Raw genomic sequence first — 25,738 nt, 5'->3', positions numbered from 1 at the left:
GAAAGAGGGTCATCATAAAACTGTATTGCAGTAGAATACTGTAGAATGAGTTAAAACTAGAAAAGTTAGGAGGAATAGTAGTGGGAGAATAATTGGTAAGACATACCCACTTACCATATTGAATAGGTTGAACAGACATGACCCAAAACTTTGTTTAATCTTAAGTGTTCTAGTTACTATATCTCTGACTTGACGGGACCTGGGAAGGAAATTCTAATGGGAAAGACAACAGGCAGCAGTTACAACAGTGACAAAATATTAGAAAGTCTTTGGACATTCTTAGAACACTGAGCACATTATAAAGTACCTCTCAGAGGGCACATTGACTGTAAAAGTAAAATAAATTTCTAAGTGTTTTGTTGAAATTCTCAAATACATAAAATTTGATAGTACAATATATTGTACTATAATTATTCAATTAGTTTGTAAACTATTATTAAATATTCCCTTGTTTTATTGAGCATATCATCTTACTAAAGAGAAAAAAAAAACATCATAAGATGCCTTTTAAAGTTCATTATTTATCTTTGTCTCCCAAAATTTTTATTAAATATATAGTTTTAAGTTACTCAACTGTGAATTTTCCTACCATATATTCTTTTTGAGGAAATAAACCCTCACAAGAAGAATGAATTACCAGGACAATAGGTTTTTAATTATATTTCTCACTACAGAATAATAGGGAGAATGATGGGGTGTGTGACTGAGTAGTTTCTCAAATGATTTCCCCCAGACACAGAATGATCTGATATGTGTTAAAAATGCAGAATCCTGGGCCTCAAACCACTGTATGTGTTTGCTTCGTAGGGCTGGTGTAACAAAATGCCACAAAATGAGTGGCTTAAAATAACAGAAGTTTATTCTCCCACAGTCCCGGATTTCAAAATAAAAATGATGGCAGGCTGGTTCCTTCTTGGGGGCTCAGAGGGAGAATCTGTTCTTTGCCTCTTCCCTAGCTTCTGTCGACAGAAAGCAATCCTTGGTGTTCCTAGACATACAGCTGGATAACTGCAGTGTCAGCTTCTGCCATCACTTGGAGTTTTCCCTCTCAATGCATGTATATGCCTGCTTGTGGTGTTCTCCTAACTGTGGCTATCTTTGCATCTCTCCTTTTCTTATAAGGACTTGGGTCATATTGGATTAAGGTCCCATTCCACTTCCTTATAACTGCATTTTAATTTACATCTTAATTACATCTACAAAGACCCTATCTCCAAATAAGACCACATTCACAGGCTAATTAGGACTTTAACACATCTTTTGGGGACATACAGTATAAGCCACAACATTATCTAAACAACAATTTCTGGAAACTGACGTACAGACTTCTGCATTTTTAATAATTAAAAGCTGCTGCTTTAAAATTTCCCAGCTCCTGATCTAGCAGTGAGTCACAGTTGCCATCTGTGATAAACACTGAAGCCCACAGTCATCCTGGTTTTTGTTGTTCAGAGGCCTTCCATTCTTTCAGAATTTCTGGTTTACAAAACAGAAGGAGCATCATTTTTGAAATTATAACTGCTTATTACCCTTTTAATAAGAACACAAAGAACATTTTATAGTATTGTTACTAATTAGATATTGTGCTATTTCAAATACAATAAGAAACTCTTATTTGCATTTTTTACAAAGAAGAGTGTATTAATGTATTTTTTTAGTAACTTAAAAAAATCTTAGAAGTACAATTAAGATTTTCTTTCTTCTGATTACTTAGAAGAACAATGACTTCACTACGTCCTAAGCTACACACTATAAGTTTTATACTGCACTGTTTTACTGAAAACTGTGGCAAGCTTGATTAATTTCCCAGTGAACATTGGCTGTGATGCCCATAGTACAATTCTCCAACCTGGTCGCCTTTGCCGGGAAATGTATATTTACCCAAGATAGTATGGGCTGGGCTTGGAGTGCACAAATGAAAGGCAAAAATAGGGTACTGAAAGAAAATAAGAAAATCTGCCATCTTAGCAAAATTTTCTTAAAACAAGGTAAACATCCGGGCACCTGGGTGGCTCTTGACTTCAGCTCAGGTCATGATCTCACAGCATAGGTAGGGCTCTGCGCTGAGCACAGAGTCTGTTTGGGATTTTCTCTCTCCCTCTCTCTCTTACCCTCCCCCCTCTCAAAATAAATAAACATTAAACAAAACCAAGGTAAACCTCAATTTATAATAGAAATTCATTTTTCTATAATATACAACTATATTAGAGATGATGATGACACCAATGGAATTGTGATTTTATAGAAAGTCAACATTACTTATGATGTTATAAAACCTAAAATGCTTACTATTTTGTAGTTATTGTCACTGTCACCAGGGTAAAACAAAATAATATGTTAAGCAAACATTGTATTATTCTCCACCAGTGTTAAATACCCTTTATTCCTTACTCATTAATTCTTTGCCCTGATTAAATTCTGTACATTCAGGGACTCATAAATTTGGATAATGTTGCCATTCAGGTAACAATTGACTCTAGTTTCACTATTCCCTTATATTTTATATTCAAGTCCAATGAAGATAATTTTTTAACTATCACATTTCAGGAACATCAAAATCATAGATAAATGTAAAGAAGAATCATAGATAAATGTAGAAATTTCTATTCCTTTTATATTCTTTGTCCAAAAATCCACTCCTCATCACCAAATATTTACCTCTTGAAACACTAAACTAAAATTAATATTTTGTGGATATTTTTATAAATCACAAAGTCTCTAATATATAAAGCTGATTTTATAATGTTTTAATTATAGGAGTAAAGAGAAAAACTGTTTAGAGGAGTCTCTAGCATAGACATTTTTTAATCCACTTAAGATCTCAAGAGGTCATTTTTAAATTCCTCAACATCTAGGCTTCTAGTAATAGCCACTCTTATTTCTTCCATATTTACCAGTGGTTTATGTGCTACTTGCACACTTGCACACCACCTTGATAATGTGAATTTTTCTTCTGCCTAAAAAAAGAAGGACCTTGATACTTCTCCCTCCTTTATTTTTCCCCCAAGAAGAAATGTTTCATTAAATAAAAAGTTAAATATTCTTTGTTTACACTATATATTTGTATGTATGCATATACTATATAATCAATATTTAATAAGAAAATATAATTGTATAATAATAGCTAACACATATATATAGCACTTGCTTTGAACCAGGGATTCAGTGAAGTCAGTACTATTAATAACCCCATATCCAAATGATAAAACTGAGGTTCAGAAATGTTTAACTTACCGAAGACCAAACATCTAATAAATAGTTTTCTTGGGATTAAAACCCAGACCATTTTGTACTAGAGTGTGCTCCTAAACATTACGCTGCATTGGGTACATTTCAGGAATTCAGGTTTTCTTATGAAAGTCAATTATTTCTCTTTATTTGGGGGAAAATCAAGGTGAAATGGAGAGCATAGATTCCGAAATTAGAAAGATGCTGGGTTCAAATCCTGAATATGATTTTTAACAGTTCCAAACAATGGGAATATTATTCAACTTTATGAGCATCTGTATATTCATCTGAAAAATAAGGATAATTATACTTTCTAAGGTAGTAGTAAAGATGAAATTTAACTATATAGATCAAGAGATAGAGCCTGGCCCTGTTTTGCTATTTAGCTGAAATACTGCAAGGGCGCCTGGGTGGCTCAGTTGTTTGTTTGAGTATCTGACTCTTGATTTTAGCTCAGGTCATGATTTCAGAGTTGTGAGATTGAGCCCACGTGGAAGCCTACTTAAGATTGTCTCTCTCCCTCTGCTCCTCTCCCTCTGCCCATCTCCCCTGACTTCTCTAAAATAATAAAAACATATATTACAGACACCTAAGATCAGTGATGGAGAGAAGAATTATTCAGTAAATTATGTTTGATCAGTATCCTAATCAATTATTTAAAAAAGTCATGTTACACCAAAACTTCTAGATGCATTAGAAATTTCAAACTAGTGTTTAAAATACTAGGAATAAAAGACAAAGACAAGGCCAGGATCATAAACATAAAAAGAAAAAAAAAACCAATCTAATGACTTAACTAGATAAAAATATAAACTGTTTATCAAAAGGCAATTTTTTAAAATTACCTATGAGAGGGAATACATTCAAGAGATAAAAATTTAAAATATTTAATTTGTGATGAGGCCTTTCAAATCCAAAGGGAAAAGGTCAACTCCCAGTTGAAAATAAATAAAGCTCATGACTGACTAATTTACAAGAGAAGAAAATTGAAATGCTCAGTTAACATATAAAAAGAGGTTTGATGTCAGCCGAAAAATATAAATTTAAACAACCTCTTTTTCATATTTCAGATCACCAAAATTTAAAACCATAGATAATATCCAGTGTAATAAAGAGTAGTGGAAGATATTCTCTGTCAAACATGTGTAGAAGTATAAACTGACCTAGCATTTTTGAAAGATGATGTAGAAAAGTAAACCAAAATTTATCACATGTAATCTCATTTACACAGGAATCCCACTTCTAAGTATTAAGGAAATAACTGAACATTGCACATGCTTTCTGACCTAAGATTCATGTTATGGCAGTACTAATAATGTAAATATATATATAATTACGATTAACATGGCACTTAGTCAATAAATGTATTTATATGTATATTTTTAAAACAATAAGGTAAAATGCTGCATGGAAGATGCTTACAACATATTAAATAGAGACAGATGGCTGAACAGCATTTAAATCTATTATAATACCATTTCTATGTGAAGAGATATACTTCATCATCTATATATCTATAAATAAAAATTCTATATATCTATAAATAAAAATTACATATTCTTTTTCCATGTTTCTATTGTTTGGATTTCTAACAATGATAATTTGAAAAATAAATATACTTCATTTTGGAAAATTGATTATGACTTTATTTTCTCTTGTTTATGTTTGGTTTAAGTGTATATGTACAAATATATTTTAAGATAAAGGTGTATGAATTTAAACATAACTCGGATTCTGAAGGGTTAAAGTAATATAATCTCTTTACTATTTATGTTTTAGTGTTAAAACTTTATGTTTAGATATTTTAAGAAACTTCAAACACTTTCATTAACCTACCCCAAAATTCTTCCAACCAGCACTGTCATTTTGCTTGTGCTATAGCCATACAAATGAAGGAGAAAGAAAATGTTCTAGCTTTTCATGTCCTAGAGTTTCTCTCCATCTCAATCTCTTCAAACTATAAAGTCTGCTTTGAAAATTTTGACTTAAAAGTTTAAGATTGCTCAAGCCACTTTCACACTTTACAGATGTGAGGTGAAGTTTTTCTTTTATTGTCATTGCTGTTTAAATCATGTTCAACTCCAAAAACAATGTTAAGAATCAAGGCTGCCTTGTCTTTGAAGTTACCAAGCCAATGCTCAAATTTCTATCAGAGTATTTTATGGTGACTGCGTATGTATGCATGTGTGTGTTTTCTAGGGGTGTGTACATGTGTATGTGTTATGCATACATATGTATGTATCTTGTGAATATGTGTGTGATTGTGTATATTTTATGTGCAAAGCATATTAAGAGAGAACATCTTTAAAATGCAATATGTGCAGTGCATTGAAAATGAAGCAAATATTTAACTTTTCACATTTGCAGATAGTACTATGGATGATAAAAAGGCTTTAATCATGCTTGGGCAACCATTGCAGGCTCGAGGTAAACATCAGCAGCATCACCTCTCAAGTCAAGTTTACAAGGTAGTTACATTTCTGAAAATTCAGGATCCAATGTACTATTAGACTGAAATTCAAATTGTGATCAATGGATTTCATGCAAAATTGTTTATTCTAAAATGTTATGAATTTAAAAAGATAATGCTTAATTTTCTCCCAAAGCACTTGTGACTGTGCTTCTTCTAACTGCTTCATTTCTTCCCCAAACTGAGAAGTCCACTCTAAGAACACAGAACAAAAAAATACATGCATGGTCTGATAAAAGGTTAAACTCAGTCTAAGTGTAGCACTGACAATTGAAAAAACATGTTAGATTTTTAGTTTACTGTTATTTACTTTTTCGGTTGCCTGAAAAGAAGTCTTAAAGAGTATGGAATGATCACATAATTTTTCCCTGTCTTGTTTTTTTTACATTTTATTTCTTTCTGCATATTCTTCTTCCCATTCACTTTTTATTCAGGTTTATAAAAGATAAAAGAATTAAATGTGGGATTTGTAAAATGATTAATGGGTGAAAGAGGAATGTGTTTCTTTGATTCTTTTTTTTTTGGTTTAGGTTTTCTTGTTTTTATAGTAGTACTACTGTTTTATTTTATTTTGTTTTTTGAATGAAGTAGGAAGAAAGGAGACTATAACTATAACCCTAATTTAGGAAAATAGTTATACATTTGTGTTGAAGAAGATTCTATTTAATTTCTGTGAATAATCTATTCTGTCTGGGTCATATATAAACACACATATAAAACTATAGGATAAGAAGCTTAAGCATTAGGAACAAAAACAAGCTCTATGTTAGAAATCAAAAGGTATAAAATCATGCAAATAATCCAGGCTAAATAAAAGGATAAGTATTATTCAATAAAAACACACATATTTTTATATATAATAAGATTTTATATTTCTCGATTCTTTGTGGAACAGAAGAAACAAAAACCTCAGGTTGCAATAGTTTTTTTCTCCAAAAATATTTATAAGGGGCCAAAGCAGCTAAAATGTGAATTCCTCACAAATTAAACACTTTTTGAAAGAAGGTGGGGGACTCAGAACTTAAGTCATTCTTTAACTTGGTAAAGCGAAATCATAAAAGCCTCTTAAGAGTTCATACTTTTTAAAAACGTCCTTTGCTATTCACTCACACACATACAAAATGAACTCACTCATTATGTAAATATACCTTCGTGACTGTTCCAGTGTTGCTGAGGAAATCCAACAGCAAAATGTTTCTTAGGGGTTGAGATTTTTAAGAAGACTGACACTTTATGACCACAGCAAGGATATGTATTTGTAATAGATCATCTAAATTCTAAGTCTTTTTATTTGATATTTATCATAAGTAAAGCAGACATACATGCTTAGCGGTGGCACTTGTATGCTGTAGAAAGAAAGAGTACTTAGTAGAAATACACAGAAGAATTAAGTATTAACCATTGAAATATCAAAGTTTAAGATAGGAATACCATAGTTATGTGCCTATGAAAACATCATTTGCTTCTGTGTAACAAAAAAATGATGCAGTGGATCAATAAGTGGCAAAATAAATGAACAAAGCAACCATGAAAAGCCTACAGAAATGCATTTATGAAATAAACTTTCTTAACAGCCTTTTTTACACATTTCAGAATACATCTGCATTTTTTAAAAATATTTTTATTTATTTCTAGGAGAGAGAGAGACAGCGTGAGCAGGGGAGGGTCAGAGAGAGAGGGAGATACAGACTCTGAAATAGGCTCCAGGCTCCGAGCTGGCAGTCAGCACAGAGCCCGACGCAGGACTCGAACCCACAAACCGCGAGATCATGACCTAAGTGAAAGTCGGACGGTTAACCGACTAAGCCACCCTGGCGCCCCAGAATACATCTGCATTTTTGCCACCCCCCCCAAATAGCAAATACTCTGTTATCCTATGATACCAAATTCATTGAAACCAAAAATCAAACAGAAAATTCAATAGGCCAGATTTCTACAAATTGATCACCTGCAAGGAATTATCCAGTATGCTTATTAAATATTTAGAATCCCCAGTTCCATTTATACCTATTGAATCTAAGTCAGGAAGGTTCTTATGATTGGAAAAGATTTGCAAGCATGCAGTATGTTATAAAAACATGCAATAGATGATAAAAAGTCACACTATGCTGATTAGCTACCTCCCTTCTTAAGGGTTGAGAAAAAGGGGGAAACAATTCTGTACCAGTTATTTTTAAGTGATTAGTCCAACACAGAATGGGAGAAAGTGTCCAAAGTTTTTGTTTTAATGTCCAAATAATGTACTTACTACAATTTTCAGCTTTCCTGTTGTCCCGGATCACTATTCTTTGGTTGATAGTGCTGAAGAGTGTTGTCCAATTAATGGTATGATAATAACATAGGTTGCTGTTGTCAGTAATATAGATGTTTCCTGCACTGATTTCCTTCAGGGACTGGAATTGTAGAGAAGTAATGCCCTGTTGTTTGAGGATAAGCAAGGAGAGACCACTAAAGAGAAGGGAGGGGGAGAAAACAGAACAATGTTTAATATGTATATATTAATAAGTACTTTCTGGCCATGACATACATTCCTGAAGTAAAATAAGGATGCCAAATCTTACTCCAAAAAGAATGTGAACAGATCATAAAAAATAGATTAAATCAATAAATTGTGATCTGAACATTATTTCTTTATATGCTATATACCAAGTTTTAAAAGTAAGCATTTGACTCCCAAAAGGAAAATGTTCATTTTTCATAAATATAAATATTAATGATATCTCTATCTCTGTTTACATTTTAGTACTAGCATACCTGCTCCCTATTTTCCCCACTATTCCCTAAGTCTAAGTTTCCTCAAGGATGAAATTCTGTTTTAAAACCAAATAATTAGGGACATCTGGCTGTCTAATTTGAAGAAACACACAGCTCTTGTTCTTGAAGTTGTGAGTTCGAGCCCCACGTTGGGTGTAGACATTACTTAAAAATTAAAACCTTAAAAAGCCTAAATAATTAAGAGATGTTTATGGAATGATTGTTCATCTACATAAAGTAAGACATTAATTCTACTCAACTTCATAAATTTAGACTTGCTTTCAGAGGGTAAATATCGCAGAGAATGACCACAGTTATTTAGCTTTAATTTATACCTCAGAAACCAGAGTATAATTTTAATAGTTGAAGAATGTATAAGTAAGGAAAAGGACATTAAAAATTAAAGAGAAGAATAAAATTAAGCTAAAAGTTAAAAAATAATACTCAGAAGGCTTGGACAACTGGGGGAAAGCATCTCTAAAAATTAAATAACAACTCTAATGTGGAAACAAATTATCATTTCAAGGAAATTGTTTACATTTTAACATAGTCCACATTTTGTAATTAAGTTCCTTTTTCATTCTCTAAAGAATCATGTGTTTCTCACATTTCAATCAACTAATGAACAATATTTTACATTTTGGGGATCAAAGCTGTCCCCTTTTGTTTTATTTATAAGTCTAAATATACTTTGCTGTCAATGCTCAGAAGTTTTCCCATGTGTTATATATATGTATACACACACACATACACATGGAGATATTATATATATATACACACATATACCTACATATATTCTTATATACATATCCATATATATATGTCTTGAAGATAAATTGATTTATATATGTACATATAAGTAATGTGCATATTCAACTGAGATGTAATTCATTCTCTGAAATCTGTGCTCCCATCTTGTGTTGTTTATTATAATGTGAACACAATAACGGTTGACAGATTTTTAACATTTGATTCAAAGGATAATAAAAGTTGGTTGTATATAGCACTTGTATAAACTGTATCTCTCAACTATGCTTTTTCATTAAGTACTTGTTCCCTTTTCAAAAATTCAATAATATTTCCATGAAATTTTATTATAGGATATGTGATGATAATACTGATTTAAGGCATCTTTCATATTTAAGCAGAAAAACTTAAATCTAAACCCCTTTATGTAAATCAGCTTTTAATTGTTCATAAATAAGAATCTCATACAGATGAAATCTGAAATAAAATAAAGCACTGCCTTAATAAATATTTACTCATTCATTTTTATTATGTGAATAAAAATATTGACATTAGACCTTTAGAACAGTGTCCTTCTGAGCCCTGATTGTTCTGTCCATTATTAATCTCCATTGCACGTAGACTGGTGAGCCAAGTCCTGAAATATTGGCCCTGTGATTCATGGTTCAAATGCTGGCACCAGAAACAGAACAAGAGCCTTCTGGTAAAACAGCATATCCCACACACGTAAGCCAGTACCAAGTCATCCAATGCCATTTTTTAAAAAAATATAAAGGTTTAAATATAAACTCAAAAGGTTTGATTTTATGAGATCATATTATGCACTCTGTATTTATGAAACACTAATAATTGCTTTAAGTGACAGGCAGTTGAAAACTTAAACTGTTTATTCTGTGTACTTTATTTATTTGTTTATTTATTTGGTATCCTCCATACTTTAAAGCACAGTAAGGGGTATTTTTCACTGGGCTTACCTTTGGAATTAAAAATGGAAACCCAATATTTCTAGAATAAATATAGAATAAATGAGGCTGAAACTTTGACATCTGTACACATAATTCTACTCTTGAAATCTGGAAGACTTGCATCCCTAAACATATACACCCACCTGTAGAGTACTCTTCCACCAATGGTCACCAGGTTAGAAAAAACACTGAAGTCGGTCATGTTTGGGGGCCATGACTGTATGTTCAAGAAACCTAAAAACAATGTGGGCAGTAAAACAACAACAACAACAACAAACAAATGAACAAAAGCAAAAACAAAAAACCTCAGAATATCATTGTCTCAGTAACCATGTTTACTACTGATTATTCCTGAAATATAATGAAAATGTCTCAAAAGATAGGAAGTAAAAATAAATACACTGAATATTCCTATTTTGAGTCATTCTATCTCATATTTCTTCTTCTAAGATTGAGGGCCTTACTCAAAGTTCCTGGGCTAACAATACTCAATATAATGAATATCAAACTAATGAGCGAAAAATCTAGGTTTCTCACACATGGAATCAGAGAACTATATGTATTAAAAGATTTAAATTATTCTTAATTTGAATCATTTTTCTAAAATCAAAATACAAAGTCCAAATAGATAAAGAGAAAAATATAGCTTTAATTTCTCTGGAAAACCTTTACTATTTTATACTTATAACACCATTTATCTACATTGTATCCTAATGCATTCATATAGATATATTTAGCCCTCCTCATTTGATTTACCATTCTTTGACATGAATCCGTATCTAATTTATGTCTATGAGTCCCCTATCAACTACTATATAACAGCCCTGAACATATGAGGTGCTCAATAAGTGCTAAATAAGTCCTAAATGAGTGCTACATGTTATCCATGCCCAGTAGTACTTGTGGAAAAATAAATAGCAAAACATGGATTCAATGTTCAGTTGACACAAAAAAAGTAACAAAAATTTCAAGGATATTTTATTTTATAAGTTCCATGGGCTTTCCAAATGCGCACAAGTGCTAAGGAATAAAGACACCCAACATTTCAAATAACATGCATTTTTAAAACTGGAATTTGCCTTGAAAATAAGTTGATTTCAATATTATGTAATATTTTCAGTAAAACACTAAAGATCATATAGTTCCTAGCACAACAATCACACTTAAAAATTACCTGTTATCTCTCGAACGGTCCGAAAGACATTCAGTTTCTCTGGGTCTATGGCTTCAATTGCATTGTAAGGGTCCCTAACGAATTAAAAGATACAGCCAGATTTTAAATTATATAAAGGAGTAAAAACATAAGAAATGTGACTATAGTTATTTCATTCAAATTGAATTTTATGCACAACAGAAAGGTTAGCAATGTCTTGTCCAGTTTTCCACACTACACACGAAGAAGGATTAAAAGGTGCTTTGAGGACATTTTTGATTGCATCAAATATGAGCTGTTTATTGAAGGCTATTCTAGACTTAGAGGAATGGTCCAGTGTGAGTATCCTAAAGAAGCCTCCAATTATAACAAGTCCATTTATAAACAATTTTATTTTATTTTGCCTTTAAACATTGTTCTTAATTGGGAAAAATAAACTGCAAATAACTTATGGTGAGAACAATTGGCTTTTGGGCTTCTCAAAGCATTCTGAATTGCTAACAGCACCTACAATTTCATAAGATGGATATTAAAAAAAATACATGAAGTCAAATTTATCTTTTTTGGTGTATCCTTACGTTTATTAGTGGATTTTTATAACACTGTATGAAAGTTACTCTTCATAATGATTATTCAGAGAAGTGTTACTCCTATCTGGTTTATTCATATTTGCTTTTATAAAAACAGGAAATATTTGCTTCCTTCTTTAGGAATCATACTAATATCTGAAACAAAATTTATAACAAAATTAATAATATCCAAAAAGTGTAAATTTAAAGTGTAAATTTTGGAGATTTAAAAAATATCGTCTCCTAATGAATAAATATATTTTTGTAATTAATGTTATTTATATATAGATGCCCTGTCTTTTAAAAATGAGCATAAAATATCTTTTAAAATTAAATATTTAATGGATTTTTTAGAAGTTTTCTTCTCAGGAAGATACTTTTCATGCATAATGTACTGAATATACAAAATAATTGCAAACTAGGATCTTAAATATAAACACAATACCAAAAATTTCTTAGTAATTCAAGTAATACCTTAAGCTGTTTTAAGGAATATATTTTGTTTTTAAGTTTTATTACTTTGAAAGACAACCTAGACAATCCTAGACAAGGAGAGACCTCATATCACTACACACACTTCAGAGAAAAATTAAGTTCTATTCATTGACCATTTCTCAAAACAAAACAAAGCAAAACTAATCTAAGAACAATGAACAGGTTTTCTTAGAAGCGTGTATCCACCTGTAGCAATCAACTGAGTTTTATTCTTGCTGTGTACATCTGTTTTACATCTTTGAGAACCTCCTTTTTTATTTGGGGAATAAACAAAAGGATACAGTGATACATTGGATGCAGCCTTAATAGGGCTATCAGTCAAGGTGCTCCATAACCCCTGACAAACAGATAGACATATGGTATCTTTTAGGAATCTGAGTCTGAACCTACTGACATTTATTCATCCTAGCGTTAGAGCCTTAAAAACACTATTAGTTCCAGCAACCTTGATCTCTGGAACCCCATTGTACTGGCTCTCTCAACTAGGTTCATCTGTGTATTCTTCTATACCATGCAGCATCCCATATCTTAAAAATCAAAACACAAAAAGGCAACAACAACAGAAACTCCACTTGATTAAATATTGTTTCAAACTAAGAAGTGTAATTGGCAGAACGTACTACTAGTTTAACAGGGAGTATTATACAAGGCTTGGAGAAACACTAAATTAGTTTCCCCATAATTCACACATAATTAAGATTTCCCTCAATGTGATATGAATGTCTCTCAAAAGCTTAAAGTCTAAATTAAATGTCTTGGAAAACTTGTTCTATTTATAAATGAAGATACATTGAACAAATAAGTAAGCTTTTGATGAATATGAAGCCAAAAAATTAAGTTCACCGTGTGTGAAAAATCTTGTTGTTACCATTTTTTAATGTGCAAAGACTCATACACTGAGATATCAGCTCTGCGGTAGTAGAATGAGCTTTCAACATTTGTTCTTTGATGAAAAGCAGTGTACAGAACAGCTCTGGTCATATAATCAAATATCTTGGCTTTATTGAGAAACACTCAAAATTCAGGGCAAGCACATAATAATGGGGTCAGTACAAACCTATATTGAGAACACTTCCAAGTTTCCAGGAATGAAATGAGTTCTGGACTGTTCATATGAAGCCCAATGGACCACAGAAATTTTATATACTTAATTTGAGAGATTCAGGACTCTCATAAAATAGGTTGACAGAATCCTACTTACCAACTTCAAACTACCTGCAGGGAGTTGCATCTTATAGCCACTTGAAATCCATAGTACTTTAAAATCAAGAAATTCCCTAGCTAAATTCAGAGCCATGTGAAAGAACATTATGTCCACCCTGTCATTGTATTTAGTGATCCAAAATAAAGCTCAGGATAGAGAGAAACATATTTTTACAATTCCATTGAAATTGCTTTATTTTTCACTAAAACCCATTATCTCTTTTCCATTGTCTATCATCATTGTACTGTATTATCTAATTACTATCTGGTCTGTGTCTCATTGCAACACAGCATGGACATGCTTATTTGGTGAACATTTTGTTACTTTAAGTACATGCGCATGACCATTGTCAAACATGACAAAAGATGAAAGGTGAACATTCCTATGGATTACATTAATCACAGGTTTGCCTGTGGTTTCCATTCTAAATAAAGGAGCAAGAGTGCCGAGGTAATTTCTGGCAATGGCACTACTGTGCTATAAACATGCCAATTATGTTACTTGAGTTCTTGAGGTGCCTGGGTGGGGCAGTCGGTTAAGCCTCTGATTCTTGATTTAGGTTCAGGTCATGATCTCAGGGTCATGAGATCTAGCCCCGAATCAGGCACTGTGCTGAGCAGAAGCCTGATTGGTATTCTCCTTCTTCCTCTCTCAGCCCCACCGTGCCCCTCAAACTAAATAAATAAACATTAAAAAAAAAACTTCTTGGGTTCTTTTGTATATTAAAATTTTAATTGACAAATTGACAATAAGTTTGTTTTTTGCAGAAACATGTTTTTGAAAAGTATAATCTCATTTAGTTATGAATTTTGCCTATTAAAGGAATACCTTAGCTATTTTACCCAAAGCATACATAAATTTAATTTAAAAAAAAAAAAGAAAAAGAAGATTGAAGGTAACACTATAGATTGGGGAACACTATAGGCTTTTTGTAATAACTTCAAGCCAAAAAAATTAAATGTCTTTTACAGCAAAGGTTTGCCTTATGTCTTGAACAACCGTAAAATGTCCCACCCAATTAAGGACTCATGTGCACAAACTTCATAGTTGATCATTCCTTGACTGTGTGTAATTCTGTAGTCAGATTGCCTCTATTTCAATAATATTTAATTCCATCTTCCTCTCATCATATAACAATATGTCTGTTACTTATTTCCTATTCCAGTGGTCATGTTACTCTGCTCTTTATTTCCCCATACTTCTGTCACAGAATGACTTCTAATCTTAGGTCTCATAAATCCAAACTTTCATTACAAGTAAGTAGAAGCTGAGCATTTTTCTAACAATACATATTTTATTATATGTTACTTTTGTTGTATTTCTTTAAATTACAATTAGAGAATTATAATCACTTCATAAAATTATGGATATAGGTAAGTTATATTCTCTATGATTTTTATTTCAGAATTCAAAAGGAAGTAAGAAAACTATGCACAAGATGGACGTTATCCCTGATTAGAATGAAAACAACTTCTCTAGTGCAATTTATGAGATTGTTTTCAAATATCTCCCCACACTGATGAACCTGAGGCCAATTCATTTATTATACCCATGTAAAGGAGGCAATGTGAATTAAGTGGGTATGTCTTCCTATTTCTCAGAAGAGGCTGTTAACATGATATGATCTTTTATTCATGGTGATATGTGGTTTTTGAAAATAGTTACAATGAGGATATATTGTTTTAGTAAATCTCATACATGCAGTCAATTATATAGATGCACTTAAATGTTGACCCAGGTCTCCTACCAGTTGGGCCAAGGAGGTAAGGATAGACATGTAGATGGGTTCAGAGAGTCAGTGGCGACTATGGTAAGTTTGGTTATCCTATCTCAAAATGGCTAGAACTACCCAGCTCCAACATATTGTTGCCATGTAGAAGTATGTGCTAAGGATAACCAAGTCTACAATTTTTTAATGAGAAGTTAGAAATTTTGACCATATATATTTATTTTGTAAACATCACCTGGGGTGAATATAACATATCTGGGGCAGAAAGTGTGGACATACCATTACAGTATCTGGCATAAACCCATATTAATAGCAACATTTTAAAGTAAAGAAGTATTTTATGTAATAAGATCTATTGTAATTTATTTGTATGGAAAGAAACATTTTGTTCTATTTCTCTTGCTTTTCCTATTTGGACATATTTATTCATGAGGTGTTAAATTATTTTGCTTCTAGATATGATGTGATATATGTTTAGAGTTAAGATTTTGAATTGAAATATGTGAGTAATATTCTTTATCTGTAGCCTTTAGCACTAATATTTAGGGATTAAGAGTAATATAGATTAATAGATAAAATATAAAGTAGAAATAGTGACATTTTTTATTACAACTGAAAGAATACAAACTTGGTTGTTTTCCCAGTTAAAATCAGCAGGTGGTTCTGTAATGAAGTAGCTCAGAAAATGTTACAATTTTTATTGCTAAAATGAAATTCATTTAATAGATTTCTTATACTAATACTAACTTCCTAACCTAAAGAAAGAGAAAAGGATACATCAGGGCAAAGAGAATTTCTAAAAGTTCAAGAGAATTTCAACTTACTGATTTGTTTTCTATGAGATACATTTTAAAAGGAACATTAAGGGACACCTGGGTGGCTCGGTCAGTTAAGCATCTGACTCTCGGTTTCGAGTTAAGTCATGATCTCACAGTTTGTGAGTTTGAGCCCCACAACAGGCTCTGTGCTGACACCACATGGTCTGCTTGAGATCCTAACTCTCCCTCTTTCATAGCCCCTTACCCCAGTTGTGGTCTATCTCTCAAAATAAATAAATAAACTTAAAAATATGTAATATTAATTTATGTTTTCTTGAACTAATCCGTCAGAGTTGGAATGAAATTCCTCACTGTACCCATTGATATTGTTTCCCTAAACATATCTAAAAATATGTCAAGCTTTCTGAAATCTGTAGATTTGAGGAGGATGTCTTACAAATACATTTTAGTTTATATATAAATGCATTTTGTCAAATCTAAGTATTACTAAACTCACAGTCTGAATATATCTCAAAACTGGTTTTTACTATCACTGATGGTAAAATCTGGCAGACTTTGCTGGAGAAGGGTGTTCATGTGGGGCAGAACTCATCTGGGTCAAAAGGAATCAAACAGACAAAGCTAAAGAATCTTTTAAGCTTTGTCTATACTTTGTAAAATAATTTTCTACAAAAATGTAATACTGACCCATGAATACCGGTGACAAGGAAGATCAAATTCCCATTGATTTTGGTGCAGTTTATGAATCTGTCAATGTTACTGGAATCCACGGTCTGTGCTGCCATCAGGGATCCTGTACCAATGCCATCACAAGCTGTAGAGACGAGACTCAGTCAGGGAGGGGAGAAACTTTTATCTCATCAATAAATCAGTGCATTTTAAAAATAAAATAACAGGTGTTTTCATTATAAAATGATAGAAAAGAATTCAACGTAAGAAATAAACTGTTTTCTAACAAATAAAATAATCATGCAACTTTTACTGTTGGGCCTGCTTTCAAATATTGTCCCTGCATTATAGTCTAGTCACCATGACTCATAAGAATCATATCTTTTTTTTTATTTTTTTAATTTATTTCTAGGAGAGAGAGAGATAGCGTGAGCAGGGGAGGGTCAGAGAGAGAGGGAGTCACAGACTCTGAAACAGGCTCCAGGCTCTGAGCTGGCAGTCAGCACAGAGCCCGACGTGGGGCTCGAACCCACGAACCGTGAGATCATGACCTAAGTGAAAGTTGGACGCTTAACCGACTAAGCCACCTAGGCGCCCCATAAGAATCATATCTTATATCAAGTCCCAGTATACCCACAGAGCACATGCATAACTGAAACAAAACGTTTAACAATCAATACTAGCCCTGGCACATAAAATCAACTATTTTCTCATCTTTCTAAAATACCATTTTTAATATTTTTAAATCAGTTGAGGAAAATAATTTCATAGCCTAAGGATGGTTTACAAACTGTTGTTTTAAAAATATTGGTCTTATTAAAAATATATATTAAACAAAGTACTAATGATGTAAGTTGTAATCAGAATCAAGAGCTATTTAAGTATTTATATTTAAATTCTTAAATTCAGTGTTACCTACACTTTCTGAAGGCTCTACTTGAAGACAAAACAAAGTATGTGTATTTGTGTGGGTGCATGGGTTGGGGGCAGAGAGAGAGAGAGGAGAGAAAGAGAGAACGTAGACTAAAAGTAAGTCTGAAGTGTGCCCTTTTAAAAGACACTCTTTGATACTTTGTAAAGTTTTATATCATCCAGAAAATTTGGACTCTACTTTCATCCTGCTTAATTTAAGTTTCATTCTGGTGACGAATTTGAGCAACACAGCTAGAAAGGATTTCTTTCTCCACTAATATTCTATGACATGAATTACCTTCAATATTTATTTAATATGTACAGTAAATCTCCATGTCATTTTATAACCTTTCAAAATAGTTTTAAAGACCTGGAGAGTAAATATGTTATTTGTCCCTTTGCACTACTTCATATGTACAGCAGATCATTTAGCATAGAGTGGCAAGTGACTAAAATGGGTTCTTGATGTTAAGATAGTCATGTGTTCCTTGTTATGTTCATAACTTCTAAGATCTGCTACATATAGAATAAAACACAACTTTTTTCCCCCCTGAGTTTCTATCAAAGAGAACTCCGAATTTTACCTGGATCATTTAGTATAGATTATTCAAAATCAATAATACACACTTTTAAGACAGTTGATACTTGGGAGAACTATTCAAAGCCATGGAAAAGGGTGTGGGGGAAGGTTTGGTGTGGGAGTGATGTGTTCAGAGAAGCAAACTTAGGCGGTCCATTAAGAAGTACATGGAAAAACCTTGGTGTAAGAAGTACATAGGAAAACCCCATGCTAGACAAAATAATCTCAGCTATCACTCACCTTTTGGGCAAATGTCAGTGCAAGGTTTACACATTTTAATCCCATTTTCTTCCACTTCCATTTTGGAACTAGGGCAGGCACGCACACAGGAACTGGAATCCACCACAAAGTTATCTAATTAAAAAAAAAAGTAAAATTAGCAATAATGGTGATGTTCAGAAAACAAGTTTAAAAGAAGTATTTTAGGGCTTGACAATGGGATTAGCATCATTGGTAGTATACACATCTCTTTACCTAAAACATCTCCATTTAAATATCTCAATCTGAAATAGAATCTATGAACATCCACATTCAAATCCAAGGGCAGCATGTGTTAACAACGGTTAGTACTTGCTTGACTACTGCTTCACATCCTGAATTGCCCCCAAGATAGAGTGAATTTCTTTTATAGACTTAGGAAACTACATGACATTTAGTTTGTGTTTTTCAACAGTTCCACTTCATTTCATGTCATGATGCAAGTTTGAAGTCTAAAAATACTTCAAGTTACATGAAGCACAAATGAAGTTGAAGTTGAATTGCCTTGAATCAAGAAAGTGCACTTCATATCCAGGAGGAAATGTTCAAAATGCGTTCTATCTTTCAATGCAATGCCATAGAAACTGTTCCCTCGTTTTATATAAAGAAACAAAACGGAATTTGAAAGGCAGCATCTTAGGAAAGGCATACTACATAAACCAGGAATATCTAATTTCCTGATACAATGGTGAAATATTTAGGGGTCCGGTGATCTGGAATATGCCATGACATTGTCTCTCCCCAGAAAAGAACAAATTATTGCACCTAGAGCTTCCCACAATAAAGGGAATACACAACACCTGCTAGGCCACTTTATTTTTTAAAGGCAGTATCCTTTCACATCTGGGAGTACTGCTTCTGGACTAATATTCAGTGGTATGGAAGGCTTCTGGGCTTGAAGGGGGCTCTCATATCAGAAAACATGTGTGATGTAGGTCCAGTCGGGGATGCAAGCAATTATGCTACTTGGGTCATAAAACCCAAGAGGCTATATGGTAGTAGGAATGTCTGTTGTGGGAAAATAACTCATATGGACTTATGGCAAATCCCAGCTGGAAAATCATGTCAGAGACTTCTACAATTCTATAGCCAGGCCATGCAATCTGTAGCACATAATTATACACCATTTAATAAACAACTCCTGACGTGCTTCTAGCTAGAGATAGAGCACCTAACCATGGGTCATTGATTGACCGTCTAGTCAGAATTGCCCATCATAGGGGCACCTGGGTGGCTCAGTTGGTCAAATGTCTGACTCTTGATCTTGGCTCAGGTCATGGTCTCCCAGTTTGTGAGTTCAAGCCCACATAGTGCTCTGCAGTGACAGCACAGAGCCTGCTTGGGATTCTCTCTCATTCTCTATGCCCCTCCTCCACTCATGCTCACTCTTGCATGCGCTGTCTCTCTCTCCCTCAAAATAAAGACATAAACTTTAAAAAATTAAAGAAAGATTTGACCATCATAAATTAGGTTTTATTAGAACCATGATGTCACAATGTTGGCCATGTCCAACAGGAATCTACCGCAAGACAGAAGCAGTACATTTAATATTGGATATGATTCACAGCAGAGGCGTAAGTAAATACATAAGCAGGTTGCTCAGACTCCTCCTGCTGGCACCTCTCACTCAGCTCAGACCTATGGCTGCGTGGGGACCAAGAGAGGGCACTTGTGACAGCTAACAGAGAGGAAAACCTAAGTGGGTGTAAGCAGCTCAAAAAGAATGGCAGCTGCCCTGCAGCCTCACTCAGGAGCAGACTTGAAAGACAAGTGGCAAGAAAAAAACCTACCAGTGGGCATAGTTCTGGGTAGTTCAGATGATACTTACATTGTGCAGAAGTGACCTGAGCTTAGAGTAAGTACGGACTCATGAGCAGTAGCTTGCCATGGGAGAAGGAATATTGGGAAGTCTGGGATTGAAGGAAGTCTGGGTGGAGGGATATATATGAACCCATAGGAGTGGGCACAGTGTGAAGATTTTTGCATTCTCAGTTAACATCCACCAGAGGGCATCCAGCAACAAAAGGCACATTACTGACTGCCTCACAGCCTGTTCCCTTCCTTTTCTTCCTCTTTCTGTCCTCATTCTGAGAACATTCCTCCTTAAGGACCTAATCTCTGTGGGAGGAGAACCAAGTCTGTGACATCTGAATATCCTGCATATTATGTGACCATCCTTTCCGCAAGGTCTTCAGAAATACCCCATATTTAAACACTTCTACATTTTTGCAGCAATATATGCCAAGTGAAGTAAATACAAATTATAAATGCCATCATATGAGTTAGGTTCAGATTTTGCAGACAAATGAGTTGCAAAAAGTATTTGTCTGGAATTTTTGAATGTTAGAATTCTGGATTGGAAGTTGTAGACCAGTATTTAGAAGCTAAATGTCTTTGTTTTCCCAAAATAGTTCGTGCCTCATGAGCAGGGCCCTTCAAATATTCTAATTTTACATAGATAAATACTGAAGTGTTTTTAAATTAGTCTGTAATTTGATTGACCTAAACTATTCCAAGAAAGAATATTTATGAGCTAGCTAAGGAAACTGGGCATATAATTTCACAAAATAGTTCTCCACTTGCCACAATTTAGGTGTTAAAAGCTTATATGCATAACTATTCTTTTAACCAACATAAAAATATGTAATAATAATGACTAGATGTGCTGACAGCTCAGAGCCTGGAGCCTGTTTCAGATTCTGTGTCTCCCTCTCTCTCTGCCCCTCCCCCACTCATGCTATCTCTGTCTCAAAAATAAACTATAAAAAAATTAAAAAATAATAATAATGACTAGAATTATCATTGTTTTCAAACATTTGTTTTTATATACTATCCCTCTGATTCTTATTCCTCAACCCTTTGATCATTATAATAACTCTAGGAAAGAGAATACTATGATTATTACTATCCCCCTCTTAAGGAGAATACAGACAACTAAATAGTTCACTTAAAATCATATAAGTAATAAGTGGAAAAAGCCAGAAGCCAGAGCCACTTTAATCCCATGTCCTTTATACTTTCTATTCAACCACAGACACAAAATGAAGAAAACCATAATAGTAATATGATGTAGATTGTAAAACCTTCTTCTTTTAAATGAGTATGTGGACAAATGCAGTGATTCTTTTTCTTAGGCAAAACAATGAAGAAATAATGTCTCATTGCTCACTCTGGAACAAACATGAAGACATATATTATACTGAATTATTGATGAATGGGAAGCTGGTCACTTGGAATCCCAGGATGAGTTATCAATTTTGTAAAGACCTCTCAACATGCCCTTCACATCTATTGTTATTAAGATTAGATTTGATATTAAAACTATCATGCTATATAATCTATTACACATAAGTAATCAGAGATGGTATTAGGTAAAAATTCATTGTGATTAGAAGCAGACTTCATTCATTACAGAGCTTGTTCCCACTTAACTAATCACTTTTTTGAGAAACAGTATCATGTACTAATACATGAGGTATAGTGAAAACAGTGAGCTTAGAAGGCAATGATACTACATTCTAACTTTATTATTTTTTATTATAGTTTATTGTCAAGTTGGTTTCCATATAATACCCAGTGCTCATCCCAACAAGTGCCCTCCTCAACGCCCATCACCCATTTTCCCCTCTGCTCCACCCCCCATCAACCCTCAATTTGTTCTCAGTACTCAAGAGTCTTTTATGGTTTGCCTTCCTCCATCTCCGTCTTCGTAACACATTCTAAATTTAAACGTGCCACTTCTTTGCTGAGACTTTGGACCAATCAGTTTAATTTTTTGAATTTTAATTTTCTTATTTGTGAAATAGTAGCAATAGGACCTATATCTAAGTAATTCACCATATTGTTGCAAGTTTTATTTTTTTTGTATTTACTTACATACTTAATTTATTGTTGCAAGTTTTAAATGACAATAAATGTATACAACATTTTTTTGTTTGTAACTGATGATCTAATTAAATTGGCTATACTTATCTTGTTACTTACGTGGGCATTTCTTGACACAAAATGCTCCATACGTATACTTTGCATTGAAGTTATGTTCCAATTGAAAAGTGGTTGGATTGTAGACAAAAGTTTGGGGACACTGAGTAACACACGCTCCACTGTCATTGAAATTCATGCAGGCCTGCAACATAGCAAATTAATTTCATTTAAAAATAACCTTCATAATTCTCGTTAAAAGAACATTGCTGTAACAGCTTTGTGAGAAGGATGTATTCTTTATTATTATGTTTATATTTATATATATGTGCTCTATACTTATTATATTTCACAAAAAGTATAAAATTCGACACTTTATAGTCATTAAGTGCTTATTTGAAAGTTCTCATTTGTTTAGGACTTCTAAAATTTTATAAAATTGTTTTTTCAATGTCAATGAATATAAAATCTATACGAAATTATTGATGCTCAAGTTAACTTAGTCTCTATCCAGTAATCTCCAAACTAATAATTAGTTTAAATTATTAAAATTATCTCACAGTGAAAAATTATTTTCACTCATATTTAAAGTGTTTATGTTTAGTCTCAGAGTCTGGCACTGACAACTGACTTCCCAGTTCTACCATCTAGATTTTTCCTTAAAACTGGTGTTTGGAAAGTTCAATGCCGTAAGTGGCATGGTAAGCAGATTCGTCACCACTGTATGGCGAGTAAACACTGTAATAGCCATTTAAACCGGACGTAAAGAAAAGGCTTTAGCAGGTCACTAGTCCGTGTAAATACAGAGTACTTAATGCCAAAATGAAGGGAAGCAGACATACTTAGCTCATAATTAAATAATGTGCTGCCATTTCCTGTGTGGCTTTCTTCATAATGCCACACGATTTAGTAAAAGCTATCAAGTTCAAATAAAACAGCTTGTTTCTGCTGACTTACATATTTGTATTGAAACTTCAATTTGATAATATGTTCAAATGAATTTGAGAAGAATTAAAAACAACTTTACCACCTGAGAGTTAGGTATTTGATATAAAAATATATACGTAAATACATATATATATATACATAAAAACATGGCTTTCAAAACAGTGGATTAACTAAGTCTCTTAATTAAACAATTTAAACCTTCAGAGGAATAATTTAGGCCTTGGAAGTTAAGCTCATATGAACTCCAGCTATATTTTATATTTCATCACAAATTGTATGTATGGTTATTAATAAGCACTAATTCATTTTGTTTCCTCAAAACATTTTCTTCATCAATTGTTGTTTTAGCAAGCACTTCATCACAAACATGACGATGGCCTACTAGATGCATAATCAGAATGAGACTCACTCATGATACATTATTCACTAAGATGGCATTTTCCAGGAAGAATCTATTAAAAAGCCATCTAGAAAACTCAGTGAGTTTTAATTTATGGCTATAAAACTTCATGTGTCCTCATAATTGCTTTATGAACATACTTTACACAGTGTTGTGCACAGACTGCTTGGCAATAAAAGGACATAAACCAAAGAAATCAAACAAATGTACCTTCCAGACAGCAGACAAAACAACGTAACTTACACCAAGGCCTCAGTCTGGCACTCTTGAACATTCTGTACCAAATGCCAATGTGGAGTCATTGGACCATTCCATAAAAGTAATGAAATGAGAATTCTAAGGCTTACCAGGCACTCTGCTTATCCTGACAATGGAACCATGAAAGAATGGCTATTGTTGATGTTTCTTGTTGTTACTGCTTTGGAACTGTTAATACAATACCTGTTCAGTGTCCATCACGTCAGGCTTTACCCCCGTATGTAGTGATAAGCAAGGGAAAGCATCTCACTTCAAAACCTGCTAAGCATCCTCCTTAAATTTTTAACATTTTATTTTCTTTACTTCTTCTTCCATATTCACTTCTGCAATATATACTTTTGTTTCAATATAGGATTAGGGTAGATAAATTAATTTTCTTGTAACATTAAGAAAATTAAGAAATGACTATATCATAAGAGGTTTAATTTATGTTGTGTTTATTTTCAGAGTTGTGTCATTTTGAAAAAATATTTAATTCTAAATATATATGTGTGTTCTCTGGATATATGAGAATGGGAAAAAATGCATTTCTGTGTTCATGTTTAATAGCAAAAACAATTTATTTTATTATTTTTGGCATAAAATGAAAATAATATCTGTATTTATGAAATTGTGTTAACTATAGTTCACAGAACTGTATTCAAAAGAGCAGAAAGAACTGTATTGGGGATATTAAAATGTAATTAAAACATGTCCCCAACGAGCTATAAATGTAAATTTTAAGGAAAGAAAACTGTCCCTTTCTAAAATAAAAATCACACAGATTAGCATATAAATTGCTTTAAGCATGCATTTGTAAATCTTACAAAATTTTTAATTTTTTTATTTATTTCTGAGAGAGAGAGAGACAGTGTGAGCAGGGGAGGGTCAGAGAGAGAGGGAGGTACAGAATCTGAAACAGGCTCCAGGCTCCAAGCTAGCTGTCAGCACAGAGTCTGAAGTGGGACTCGAGCCCATGAACTGCAAGATCATGACCTGCGCCGAAGTCTGACACTTAACCGACTGAGCCACCCAGGAGCCCCATATTTTGAATAATATTAATATGTAAACAAAAATATACTGGGAAAGAGTTAAATGAACAAATTTATGAATAATCTAGAAATCAATATTTATAATCTTGAAATTTAAATTCAAGAAATAAAATTCAAAAGCCCCCACTCAGAAAATTCAATGATGCAACAACATAAACAGGTAATCAAAGTAAATTTTGGAAGGGCACTATTAGCTTTTAAAAAGACATCTCAATAGATTCTCCTTCACATTCTCCAATACATCTCATCTGTAATATAAATTATTTCCAAAAGATGTAATTCATTTAGTAGAACAGAACCATGCTAGTTAATCAATAGCTATCCAGTGAGAGGATGAATTATAGAAAGGTAAAACCTTTTTCTTAATCCTAAAAAGGGTGAAATTTGATCTTATTTTAATAAGATGTTAAAGATTTAATGGGCCTGAGTCCAATCAGGAAGGAGGGAGATCAGGAGAGTGAAAGGGAAGCTCCAAGACTTACAAAGCAGTCAGTGTCCTTCGGTCCTGAGCAACCTCCAGCACATTCTCTGTGACAGCAGTCACTGACATAGGGTCCGTAGCACCTGCCATCACACTGTTCTGCACACACCGTCCTTGTCACTGTAGAAGACAGAGATGGGACCTTGATCAAAGTCAGCCACCAGGAGAAACATCTAAGGTGCTTTGG

At 33.3% G+C, this 25,738-nt stretch overlaps 1 protein-coding gene across 1 annotated transcript in view; it reads right to left on the bottom strand.

Annotated features, from left to right (window-relative positions):
- ERBB4 (erb-b2 receptor tyrosine kinase 4) overlaps positions 1–25,738 on the bottom strand; it is an 830,995-nt gene that overhangs the window by 270,483 nt on the left and 534,774 nt on the right. Inside the window, exons 6-12 of the mRNA XM_077770965.1 lie at positions 25,553–25,671; positions 22,497–22,638; positions 18,495–18,608; positions 16,781–16,907; positions 11,339–11,412; positions 10,308–10,398; positions 7,947–8,146 (exon numbers count right to left, since the gene is read on the bottom strand). Of these exons, the coding sequence (XP_077627091.1) occupies positions 7,947–8,146; positions 10,308–10,398; positions 11,339–11,412; positions 16,781–16,907; positions 18,495–18,608; positions 22,497–22,638; positions 25,553–25,671 (867 nt within the window). The remainder of the gene's footprint in view (positions 1–7,946; positions 8,147–10,307; positions 10,399–11,338; positions 11,413–16,780; positions 16,908–18,494; positions 18,609–22,496; positions 22,639–25,552; positions 25,672–25,738) is intronic.

The sequence above is a fragment of the Crocuta crocuta genome, unplaced genomic scaffold (genome assembly GCF_008692635.1).
Source record: "Crocuta crocuta isolate KB4526 unplaced genomic scaffold, BGI_CrCroc_1.0 scaffold160, whole genome shotgun sequence".
Lineage (NCBI taxonomy): Eukaryota > Metazoa > Chordata > Mammalia > Carnivora > Hyaenidae > Crocuta > Crocuta crocuta.
This window is presented reverse-complemented; position numbering and strand designations above follow the sequence as displayed.